This window comes from Protopterus annectens, chromosome 4.part0 (genome assembly GCF_019279795.1).
Source record: "Protopterus annectens isolate FY-2018-M chromosome 4.part0, PAN1.0, whole genome shotgun sequence".
Taxonomy (NCBI): Eukaryota; Metazoa; Chordata; order Ceratodontiformes; family Protopteridae; genus Protopterus; species Protopterus annectens.
This window is the reverse complement of record NC_056733.1, coordinates 846,642,301-846,655,529: the sequence shown is the minus strand read 5'-3', so window position 1 is coordinate 846,655,529 and position 13,229 is coordinate 846,642,301. Positions and strand designations below refer to the sequence as shown.

The following is a 13,229-nucleotide window of genomic DNA, read 5'->3' as shown; positions in this document are numbered from 1 at the left end:
CTATCACTGTTCTGAATTTTTGGAATGCCAAAAAAAGTTGCAATCTTTGGCTGTTCCACTTGCATAAAATCATAGCTACCACTTGACTGAACATGTCGAAAAGTAAAATGTCTATCTTGTTGTAATTCTTATGTAGTTCCTCATAATTAACTCTTTTATATGTGTTGTCTTCTTTTAATATATTCCCTATTGTGTTTTCATAGTCTGTGGTGTTCATAACAACTATTTTTCCACCCTTATCGGCCTTCATTACTCTAATACTAGAGTCAATACTCAAAGACTGTAAGGCACTTAATTCCTTTTGAGACAAATTTTTTTAAATACATGTCAATTGCAATTTTCTAAATTCACCTTCACACATATTCTGAAATACTTGTAAGGTGCTCTGTAAGGGAGGATTGTATGTACTAGCTATCTTTGGTGTTTCAACAATATTTTTTGTTTTGTGATGTAAAATATCATGCATAATGTAATTTAAATTCAATTTTCTCAAGTACAGTCTGAAATCAATTAAGAATTTTCCAATGTTAACTTTGTTTGATGGAATGAATGAGAAGCCCTTTTTCAGGACATTCTCCACTTCTGTTGATAGTGTGACACTTGACAAATTCAAAACATCCATTTCGTAATGGTCTGCTTGAAGTGTGTCTACCATTTTCTCTTGTTCTTGCCTTTTGGCCTAAACTTCTTTTGAGTGACGTTGTGCCACTTGGTAGCCCATTTGTTCTGATTCAATACCCCCAAAAAAGGAGCTTCATTGACCACCACTGATGAACCTGCCACCTCTGCGTAAGATGTGTTACTTACGTTGTTAATACAGTGATGTACATTTGAAGAACCAGAATTTAAAATGACTCACAAGAGTAGCTAGCCATGTACTTACTTATGGATCTTAAATGACAGTCAGTTGCATAATATGAGTATTTTTTTATTGTTTTCACTGACATTTCCATATCTTATAACTAATACTTAAACTTTGCTGAAGTAAGCTACTTTGTTTTTTTAATAAATGAATATGTTTTTTTTTTTGCAAATGATTCTGAAAATGCCATATGTTTATGCTATTTTTTTGAATTGCTGACTTACAGTTTCTGCCTAAAAGTTCATTTACAAAGTAAAGTACATATAAATGCTTCAGGAACAAAATTGATAGAATGAGAAAGGTGCTCAGAGAAATTCTGTAAGGTCTAAACTAATCAATACATGGGACTGAGGAAAAATACAGGTATGATATATTAGGTATCCACAAGAGATGTATGTGTTTGTGACAGTTTGAGTAATCAACTGCTAAACATATGGCATTGTCTTACAGAACAATCACCTGTGAAACAGTATTCTCAAAGGGCAACTATCGTATTTCTATCTCACATTATAAGGGTATTCATTAAAGACCAGAAATCCATTAGTGTAGCATTACCTTGTGATGGGGGATGTACCAGTATGTTGTCCTCTGTAACAGATCATGTAGAACACAATAAAATACTCCTTTAATGTTTTAGCATTAGTCACCTTACAAACCTGTTGCACTACTAACATCAGTTTCCTCTCCCTCTTATTATACAAACATACACATAAGCAAATGGCTGGCAGATCGACCCTAACTGCCATCCTTGGAATAGTGGAACAGAATATGGGAAATATACAGACCAAGTCTGACATTGCAATATCTTGCTATGTTCCACCTACACTGAGGTACAGCAACTTTGCCATTAGTACATATGGGCAGCATGGGTACAGATGTGCACTCTGCTATGTCAAGCAGAGCAGCACAGGTATGGATGGGCACTCTGCTATGTCAAGGGGAGCAGCACAGGTATGGATGGGCACTCTGCTATGTCAAGGGGAGCAGGACAGGTATGGATGGGCACTCTGCTATGTCAAGCAAAGCAGCACAGGTATGGATGGGCACTCTGCTATGTCAAGGGGAGCAGCACAGGTATGGATGGGCACTCTGCTATGTCAAGCAGAGCAGCACAGGTATGGATGGGCACTCTACTATGTCAAGCGGAGCAGCACAGGTATGGATGGGCACTCTGCTATGTCAAGGGGAGCAGCACAGGTATGGATGGGCACTCTGCTATGTCAAGGGGAGCAGCACAGGTATGGATGGGCACTCTGCTATGTCAAGGGGAGCAGCACAGGTATGGATGGGCACTCTGCTATGTCAAGGGGAGCAGCACAGGTATGGATGGGCACTCTGCTATGTCAAAGGGAGCAGCATAGGTATGGATGGGCACTCTGCTATGTCAAAGGGAGCAGCATAGGTATGGATGGGCACTCTGCTATGTCAAGGGGAGCAGCACAGGTATGGATGGGCACTCTGCTATGTCAAGGGGAGCAGCACAGGTATGGATGGGCACTCTGCTATGTCAAAGGGAGCAGCATAGGTATGGATGGGCACTCTGCTATGTCAAGCGGAGCAGCACAGGTATGGATGGGCACTCTGCTATGTCAAGGGGAGCAGCACAGGTATGGATGGGCACTCTACTATGTCAAGGGGAGCAGCACAGGTATGGATGGGCACTCTGCTATGTCAAGGGGAGCAGCACAGGTATGGATGGGCACTCTACTATGTCAAGCGGAGCAGCACAGGTATGGATGGGCACTCTGCTATGTCAAGCGGAGCAGCACAGGTATGGATGGGCACTCTGCTATGTCAAGGGGAGCAGCACAGGTATGGATGGGCACTCTGCTATGTCAAGGGGAGCAGCACAGGTATGGATGGGCACTCTGCTATGTCAAGGGGAGCAGCACAGGTATGGATGGGCACTCAGCTGTATCAAAAGGAGCAGCACAGGTATGGATGGGCACTCTGCTATGTCAAGGGGAGCAGCAGGGGGTTTGGATATGCGGTCTGCTATGTCAAGGGGAGCAGGGAGTAAAGGCTCCTGCAAAATGCTATGAATATGCTATAGAAATTTTTGGAATGTTTTTGTTAAGAGTCGCAGCTTATTTCTCAGTGTGTCACAGATTGAGCAATGGGGATTCTCACTTCTGTTAATGTGCCTAAAATACATTCACAGAGTTCCATACAGTATACTTTATTGATGCACTGCTGGCAAACAGAGAATTGTGGTGGATACAGAAACTATATTTTCTATACTTTTCCTGCTTTGAGAATCTATGAGAACAATTTCTCAGTGTTTCAGGTATGCCCATGACACTTGTGAGTTAAAAAATGCAAAAATGAATAGATGTGTTACAAAACTTGACATAGATAAAAGGCTGTTCAGTGAGCTAATTAGTAATTTAATGAGTTTTATGAGTTAACATACTGTTCCAGCCCCATGTATCATGTGAGAATATTTTGCACACTGGAATAATTAATAACCACCACATATAAACTCCTACAGATTAATTCAAATAAACAAGTCGCAGCTCCTCAGCGGTGGATGACAGGATAATTAGAAAAGCAGCAACTCAAATCACTACCATACAGACTCCTAGCTAGTCTACGTAAGCCACAGAGAAAACTAAAAAAGTCTAGGAAAAACTACAGCTCAAAAAAGAGTTGTGCTAGTGTTACCCCACGCCCCAAGAAAAAAAAGGAAATCTCAGTATTATGGTCAACATACAGACTATACCTTAAGTGCTTGTAATTTGTGATACTCATGTTAGTACACAAAATTACACAGCCAGTCACATGTCTCATGGGAAAAACAAACTGCTGTATCCTTGAAGAATGGTCTGGAAATACACATATTAAAACAAAAATAAACAGTACTGAAAACTGCAGCATATTTAGAGAATGTTCAGGAAACAGACATAATAAAGCAAAATAAACTCTACAGCTACCAAAAAAATGAAAGAAAAGCAAAGCAAATGGAAGTGAAAGCAACTGCAGCATGCTATTCTGAATGGATAGGTATTTGTGACATGATATGCCCATTTCTTAATATGAGAGGTCATTCTCCATCACACTTAACATCTGTGTGCCTCATTTCTGTGACAGAGAAGCTGAGACATGCAGCTGGATTCATAGATGCCTTCTGCACTGTGTGCCAGTGGAAGTAAGAAGTGTGACTGGTCACAAAACTGACAGACATAAGGTTAATAGTCAGAACTGAGGTTCTTGCTCTTCTCTCTGCACCACAGATATAACTCAAGTGCAATCTGTGATACAATGTTTGTATGAGAGTCTGTAGTGCACTGAAGCAGTGTTGGGGGATGCAGGCTAACCCCAAAGACTACAGGGCACACAATGTAGGCAGGCAAGATATGTCAAAGCATTAGTGACCATGCAGGACCAATGTTATGAAAGGCCTGCTTACCAAAACCAGGCACTCAGGCAGAGGATATCATCACTCCTAAGTGTACATAAAGGACAGGCTGATGCTCACAACAGGGCTTACTCCCTGTGCAATAAGGTATATTAATAAAGTGGTGAAGGGTGCAGACAAGGGCAGGGTGGCTGTCAGCAGCAGAGATGGTTCCCCAATCACCAGAACACACTACTACAGTGATGTAAGGAGCACAGCACTGCCACGTGCCAGTACACTCCACTATAGTGATGTAAGAAGCACAGCACTAGCACAAGTGCCAGAATACACCACTATAGTGATGTAAGGCCCACAGCACTAGCATGAGGGCCCACACCACTATAGTGATGTAAGGAGCACAGCACTAGCACGAGTGCCAAAACACACTACTATAGTGATGTAAGGAGTACGGCACTAGCAGTGGCAGGTTATGCATTTATTCAAAAAGAACTTCAAGTAAAAGGCACCTGTAGTTCCTTAAGTCTAGAAAATGTCCTTTCCTAGATGTGGTGTTATACATGCTGCCCATGAGCACTATGTGTGAGTTGTTATAATGGTATATAAACTGATAAAGCAGACTTATCCAGCACACGTATACACAGACATACACAGTTACATGTGCATGTGCAAACACACACACACACACACACACACACACACACACACACACACACACACACACACACACACACACACACACACACACACACACACACATACACACACACATACACACAGAGCTCTGTTAAATTTACATTTTGTGTGTGTGTGTGTGTGTGTGTGTGTGTGTGTGTGTGTGTGTGTGTGTGTTTGTGTGTGTGTTCCCTGGTGAGGGGTACCATTCATGAACCACCTGCACTGCATTTACCCCATTATCCATTGCGGAACACCAGTACTTGTCTGTATATCATTAAGCCTTTGTATGTTATGAGCAATACCATATCCCCTCAGTGAAATGAGTCTCCTGGCTCATGTGACATACATTGTGTGACTTCCTTCTACTGCACCTCTGCTGCTTCTTTATACCATGACCCTGGCAGCTGATATGGTCAACCTGTTGCTCAGTGACATGAGTACCACTTGAGAGCATGCATTGATAAATGTTGTTATTCTTATACATATTTATTTATTTATTTCATATTTGTTAACCGGGTTAGTCCAATTGAGTTTGGAACCAAACCCATTTTCATTGGAGACCTGAGACGAAAAGCCTCAGCAAACATAAGTAAAGATAAAGTGACAATATACAAATATTAAATAATCACAATACAAAACAATTGTAAAAAAGAAAAGGTTATCAACTATTTGCATTGCATTGATAGTTTTCAGTGGAGACCCAAGGGGAAGGAGCCGCAGCAAACATAAATAAAAATAAACATACAGGACAAAAACTATTAAAAATAACAATGCAAATACGAAATTAATTTTAAAGAGAAAAATGAAAGAAATAATTATGAACATTATGGGTTGCACTGATAGCAGTGGTCTAAATTTACTGCATATAAGAGTAAAAGCAAAAAGATAATCGTTGTTCAAAAGAAGGACAATGTATAGACATTGATAGGAAGTGGGGGGAAAAGATAAATAGTGTGGAGAATGGGAGGGGGGAGAGAAAGGAGGGGCTATAGTAGTAGAGCTAAGGGTTTAGGTGGTTAGTTTAAGCAGAAGTTAGTCTCTGTAGTTTCAAATTTAATGCATATGTCTGCTCTGTGATGCATTTGTAAGTGTTTGGAATGCCCTGGGAATCTGCATTGACCACTACTGTAGGCCTCATGCCATGGATGCATGTATTACAGTGGTAGGGCAGTGGCTTCTGTCCTTTTACCACCCCCTCTTTACTGTTTTGCAAGACAGTCTCTGATGATGGATTTTATACCCTGTCTGCTTCTCTCTAAACTACAAACAAACTGTCATGCATGCTTCACTGCCTACCTGCATTCCAATAATACAGCAGTGGCCTGGTGGTGCACAGCACCTTAAATGGTTTGTAGCTTCATTGTGCTGTTTTCTTGGAACCACATTTGTGCTTTTACATGGCGTGTATGTGCATACTGTCTTAATACAGTACATGCCACATTTATGAACCCTGTCTACAGACAGGACTAATCCAAAATGTACTTTATGCACAAATGCTTCTTGTTTTACAACAGCATACTGGATCATGTATTCCGTCAGTTTTATATGCATTTATGCTGGCATCTTCTATTACTTCACTTTCCAGAACTCCCTGCAAATGGTTTTACTATTTTTTTTTTAGTTTTTAAGTTCTCATTAAAGGACTACTATTGACAAAAACTTAAAGAATGCATATTTTGCAATGATATTCTACACAACCAAACTTACCAGCAACCATCTATTACAAATTTTATTTTATTTCATTATTTATTTATTTATAGGAATTCTGAATGTCCTCATGGGGACAAACACCCTGATGTGATTTTGTTTTCTTAGAAAGTTATTTTTACCATAAAGCACTGGGAGCACAGCTGATGAGATTAACTCACCCTAGTTTCTCCAGTCTGATTACAGTTCCATTCACTTTGAACAAAAATAGTGAGAAATATTTCTAGTTTGAGAATCCTCTATAAAAGTTCAGTGACTGGTCTGCAGTGATTCTAATTTATTGGTTTATTTTCTACTTATATCCTATACAAGTTGTAAAAAAGTGCCTGCAAAACTACAAAGTAATAGCTGAAATAGCATAGCTATGAAAAAGAAAAACAGGAAACTTAAGGCACACACAAAAATAATTTAAGTGCTTTTGTTCCTTTAATCATCAAAACTTCATCAGAAAACCACCAATGAACATGAGACCCATTTAAATAGCCATCTTGTACATGTGATATCTTTGAATTGACCAGTAAGAAATAGAGATGTCAATTGCACTTGATTCTGCAAGAGTCTCTCAGTGCAGTGACCATTTTAACACCTCTGCAGTAGTGTGGGGGAGGGGACTATCAGCACCTTTTGGACTACAAAAGAAAACCTTGAACAAAGGCTTGCAATTTACCTACTTTTCTGGCTGTAGCTGGATAACTTCTAAGTATAGTGTAAAACAAGCTCTGAGCCAAGCATAAATGTGGGTGATTAGAGACAGAAAAGAAGCAATCCTTTTACAGAAGGTATAGAAGATGACAGTAACTCACACAAATCCCATTATATGTCAATGGCATGGGAATACACAGTTACTACATTATGTCTGGCATGAGTTATACAAAGCAGATTTGAAATGCATTATGGGAAAGAGAAAGGGTTGAGGGAGAACACGATCACATTGCTACATCAAACACCAGCCATGTTGTAGAAAACAGGCTAAAATTACAAACAAAGCACTTAGAGTGATTTTGAGGTTTTAAAATAGGTCATGAAACAAAGACAGAGTGAAAAAACAGATTTTTTAGTTCTAGGGTGGAGTTTTCCTTTAATTAGTGAGGTTTCTCTTAGTGATTATCAGGAAAAGAATGCAATTGTAAATGGTAGTACAGAGTAAGAGAGCAGTACATCATTATAGTCAGAATAGCTTTTTGATTCCACTGAGCCAGAAATAACAGCAAAAAAGCTACAAATACCATGGTATATAATGTTTCTTGACTACAATTTTTCAAATGTAACAGGTGAAATGGTATAACAGCATGGGAAACAAATTCCTAAAGAAACATAGGAAAGAATTTCATTTAGGTCTAACATGCTGTGCATGGAGGAAGCTAATAAGGACATAAGTACTACAGAGGAGAAGAAAATGCTGTCATACTGTTTTAGTGTGTGAAAAGTATGGGGATCATTCTGCAGAGAGGACAGTACACTCTGGGGAATGGCAAACTGTATATATGACATAGCTGTATTTTATTCTGAACATTCATTTGGTAGGCCTTCCAGTCCTTCCTGGATAAGTAAAGGCACATAGCTGTAACCAGCCTGCTAATAAAACTAGGCATTTTTCACTAAAATAAGGTCTTCAGTCATCTCTGAAAGTATAATTTAATAGTTTTTTTATTTAAGAAACATAACGAAATGTAGTAAACACCTATGTGGGCCTTGTCTCATGGTGATGATGCTTTAAGTTTGGAAATAAACTTAACTACCAGCTAGAGGAGGTTCATATTAGCCACTGTTGCCCAGAATACCTTTTAGCTTTATAATGTATAAGAATTCCTAGCAGTGTATGCTGAATTCTGAACTGTGCACTTATAATATTGTCATACATCTCAGCTCTGGATCAGTGTGCCCATGAATCAGACACCCTGCTTTCCTAGCGAGTACTAAGTGCTATCAGCATGCAGTAAGTAACATCTATTGCAGTTTATTGATAATCCTGTTATGTGAATCACAATTGGCCATATTCTCTTGTGCATAGAGGCAAATAATCTCTTGTAACAAAAACCCACTGAATGCAATCCAAAATCATCAGTTATTAAATCCAGTACAATAAGAAATCAATGAGAAAAAAAACTTTCACTTTTTATTAATATATATATATATATATATATATATATATATATATATATATGTATCTAGATTGATATATAGATAGATATATGTATCTAGATTATTGATATATAGATAGATATATACAATTTTATATACATACATATGTATATATATATATATATATATATATATGTATCTAGATTGATATATAGATAGATATATACAATTTTATATATATATATATATATATATATATATATATATATGTATATATATGTATATATATATATATATGTATATATATATGTATCTAGATTGATATATAGATAGATATATACAATTTTATATACATATATATATATACAATTCTTCCAGCCAGTGTTAGTGCTGCCATCCTTACTTGGGGGAGTTCATCTGACTAAGTAATCCTAAAACAACCTACTATAAAAATGATCAGCAGACAGCAATTATCCAGTAGGACTATAACAATCAACTAATGCATCACCCTCATTCTCCTTATAAAAATAAATAAATAAACAAAATATTCCACATTATTAGCACCAATCTTCTGGCATATATTTAATCTGACTTGCCAAAAGGATTTCTTCCAATCCAAAAATTTCCTCTGTGGTGTCTTTACTATAAGAAGAAAAATATGTTCTAACACAGCCAAATTGAATCCATTTTTTTTACAACACAGAATACGTTTGTATAAAGTATTTAGAATATCCCCAGATCTGATAGCATCCATATGATCAGAAATCCCTTCAGAATGTTTCCTAGTAGTTTGTCCTATATAAAACACAAAAGAGGAAGTGCAAAAAGTTGCATAAATAACATTTTTAGAATTACAAGTAAAAGTTCCAGAGATGCTATATTACCCTCCCAAAATCACAGTGTCACATTCTGTCATTAATTGATCACAATAATTAAAATTTTCCACAAGAAAGCATTTTACCATTTCTAGGTTTTAACCTTGTCTTGTTTTTTAGTAACACTTTTACTGCATGTCCCTTTTAAAAACAAATGTGGGGCATTCCCCTACTGTGCTATCTTTATTAGGAAACGCTATTAACATTTTCCAACTGTTATGTAAAATATTTTTTATAGAAACAGCACCTAGTGATTTGCTCGCCTTCATGGCCATTGCTTTTTCATTAGAGACATAAGACTTATCTATTTTAACACATCCCCTTAATAAAGAATACAGGAATTGTACTTCTCCTTTCTACCATATAAAACTACATTAATCACCTTATCTTTCTTATCCATGGAGTAGGTAGAAGTGTTTCTATCCACCCTGTTTTAAAATTGACAGCAGCAAACCTTTAGGTATTTTTATTTTTGTATATATAATTTATATAGTATTAGTTACACTTTCATATGTGTATATTTAACAAATACTTTATATTTGTTTTCTAGAGGTGGTTTTTCAAAGGTGCATTTTTAACAGGTATCCATCCATCCTTAACCCCTTTTCTCATTTTGCACATGGGGTCAGGGTGTCACTTCAGCAGTTACAATCATTTTATGCCAAGGACTACACTGCTAGCCCTGCCATTGTAGTTCATTCAAACACACTCATGCCTATGGCCAGTTGAAAGTGTCCAGTCCCACCTGCTGCATGTCTTTGGAATGTGGAAGGAAACCGGAGCACCCAGAGAAAACCCACATGACCACAGGGGGGACATGCAGACTCTGCACAGAAGGCATCTCAGCTGAGAATTGAACCAGAGTACTTCTAGGTGTGAGGCAACAATGCTAACTACTGCACCACCGCAGCCACCCACAGGTATATGCTTTTGAAATGAATTTAATTGATGGTGATGCACACTATTTAAATTCATTTGTGTGTTGGACTTCAGAGCAATAATTTATCTGAGTTACTTGTAGTAGACAAAAGCGCTTAACAATTTTAGCCAAAAATATTTATGCTCATGACGTATCTGGTGGCTGTTTTTATATCCCAGCTGGGACTGCATGTTTTAGTGTTCTTTGTGGAAGTTTTCACGTGCTGTTGCTCTTTTTGCTTGGTCTTTCTCAGATGATATAAAAATGGGATTTGGTCTTGATAAATGTACAAAAGCAACATTTAAAGCAGGAAAGTTGCAGTACCAAGGAAATATCAGTCGGACATATATATGTAAAAAAGTAAATTCTGAAAGTTGCTTAAACATTTCAAGCATTTTAAGTTGCCTGTGTCCAAAAATGAGGGATGTACCACTTACACCCCTATTTTATATACTAGCTCAAGTACTGTTGTAACTTATATTAATGGGAATATTCCAACATACAAAAACTTGATATCCCCTTCAGAAGCTCAATGTTTCAAAACTTCGAACTTCAAAAGGCTAAGACAATCAGATCAATGTTTTGAAACTTCAAACGTTTTGCATGGAGATCGCCATGCATCGTGGAACATGAAATTTACCATTTTCCTCACTGTAGTCCGATGTTGGATTTGGTATATTTATCTAGTAGGGGGTTTGGGGGGTGCAGGGGCCATACCCCCCTGCAAAAATGTAAAAAATAATTTATTACGTTTTCGAAGTTTCAAATCTTTGATCTTATGCTCTTGGCTGTTTGAAGTTCAAAGTTTTGAAACTTTGAGCTTCTGAAGCAGATCCATGCTTGTCATCTACAGTCATAGTTCCTCTGTTCTGAGAATCTCACTTGAGTTATTTGGCATTTCAACAGGTACCCATGTTTTCACTGTGCAGGAAGAACATAGAGAGGGACTGCTGCACTTGTGGAATTTCCTTTGCAATTACTTAAATAAAAGAGTGCAAAATGTACTTGTACTCTTGGATTAGTGCTGCTAAGTTTCCTTCTAATTATAAGTGCAAATTAAAAAGATAAATCTGCCCACAAGCATTCATTAATGCATAATTCCCAGTACATCAGTCTGACATGCTGGTACACAGAAGAGCAAACTGCAGCTACATCCACATATTACACATGCCCTCACCATTGCCAATAGGACTAGTTCATCACCAATAGGTTAGCTCATTCAGGTTACAGTACCTGTTCCTCCTTGGTGTACAGCTGAAAGCATTCATCCAGGGTACAACTATGCTGTAGTTGATGGGCCTGCTGCTGGAGACGAATGCTCTCTGCATCTTGAATAACTTCTTCTTGAATGTTCCCAAATATACTAAAAAAAAAAAACAAGAAAGGCCCACCAAATGTGGTTCAGTCACAGCTAATGTAAAGCTCTTACACAATTAAGTTTTACTGAATGCAAGCATTTTTTGGATAAAATGAGCATGAAAATGGACTGTTGCATAAATTATTAATTATTAAGAATAATTTGGAAAGACACTTACAATGTCTTTACCTGATTTTCATTTCTACATACTTTTTTTCTGAGGTCTTGAGTGCTTCCTACAGACATGCACATTAAAAAAAAAAAAACAGGCTAATGGAAATGTGATTCAAAGGATTAGAAATCAATTATTTATATATATATATATATATATATAGTTTTGGTTTTATAAAATTTATAAATGAAGAAACAAATAATTCCCATGAGAACAACAAATAGATAGTCCATCATATATTTGCATTCCCAAACACCTGTGGCTAAAGTGAGGTAGAGACAGAAAGGAGGCTCCAGCTTTATGATGATACCAGATATCCATGACATACACGAAGGCTGAGAATATTGCAATGGCAGGATTTTCTTTTGCACAACCAGAAAACTTACAGGACTGAATCAAATGTTGGGAGTCCCTATGATGGGAAGTGACATGGTCTTAAATTACAACTGAAACTCATAAATCTCTAGCAGCTATCTCATATGTGATTAAATGTGGCAGATCTCCCAGGGGAGTGATCCTACTCATTTCATTGGATATTATGTCCACATAAATGTCACTATAATTGGTGCCATACAACCAAATCTCCTGTCTAGTGTCACTGCTAGCATGATCTTCGGAGCTAACGTGCCCCCTCTGCCCAAGTATAGCATAGTGAAGTACAATGACTGGTTTCATACTGGATCACTGTGGTAGCACTTGTACATGCAAAAAATGAATGCAGATTGTCTAAGGCTGAAACAATACCCATTCTGTTTTCTGCCACAGAATGCCTGCTCATTTCTGAAATATGTACACAAATCCTGTAGAAAACATTGTCTGCCACAGTACTGCAGCAGTGCAAACTGCATCTCAAAAATTTATCTATAAAATGTTAAGTTTATAGTTTAGTGTTCTCTACTTGATAGTGTTATATTTCACAGTCATTTTTATTCCTGGGCATCATTTTCTATATATCATTACTGTTTTTGCCTATACATTATACATGTGTTTGTCTGCATTTTGCTGTCTCTAAAACTGGGTAATGGAGCTTTTCTTCCTATGTCTCTATTGAAAAGGGGCTCTTGTAATTTAGTCAAACTATTCCAGTTAACAAATGTAATAAATAATAAATTTAAAAAATATATCCCAGATGACAATCCCTAAAACACCTGAAATGTTATACTGAGTTACTGCAAGTGCCTTAATTATCAACAAAATTACATCCCAGTGGATTCAGAACAGA

At 37.4% G+C, this 13,229-nt stretch overlaps 1 protein-coding gene across 1 annotated transcript in view; it reads right to left on the bottom strand.

The window, feature by feature from the left end:
* The window catches only part of USP43 (ubiquitin specific peptidase 43), a 2,684,284-nt gene that overhangs the window by 92,114 nt on the left and 2,578,941 nt on the right, over positions 1-13,229 (bottom strand). The window contains exon 11 of the mRNA XM_044068791.1: positions 11,712-11,841. Coding sequence (XP_043924726.1) covers positions 11,712-11,841 — 130 coding nt within the window. The remainder of the gene's footprint in view (positions 1-11,711; positions 11,842-13,229) is intronic.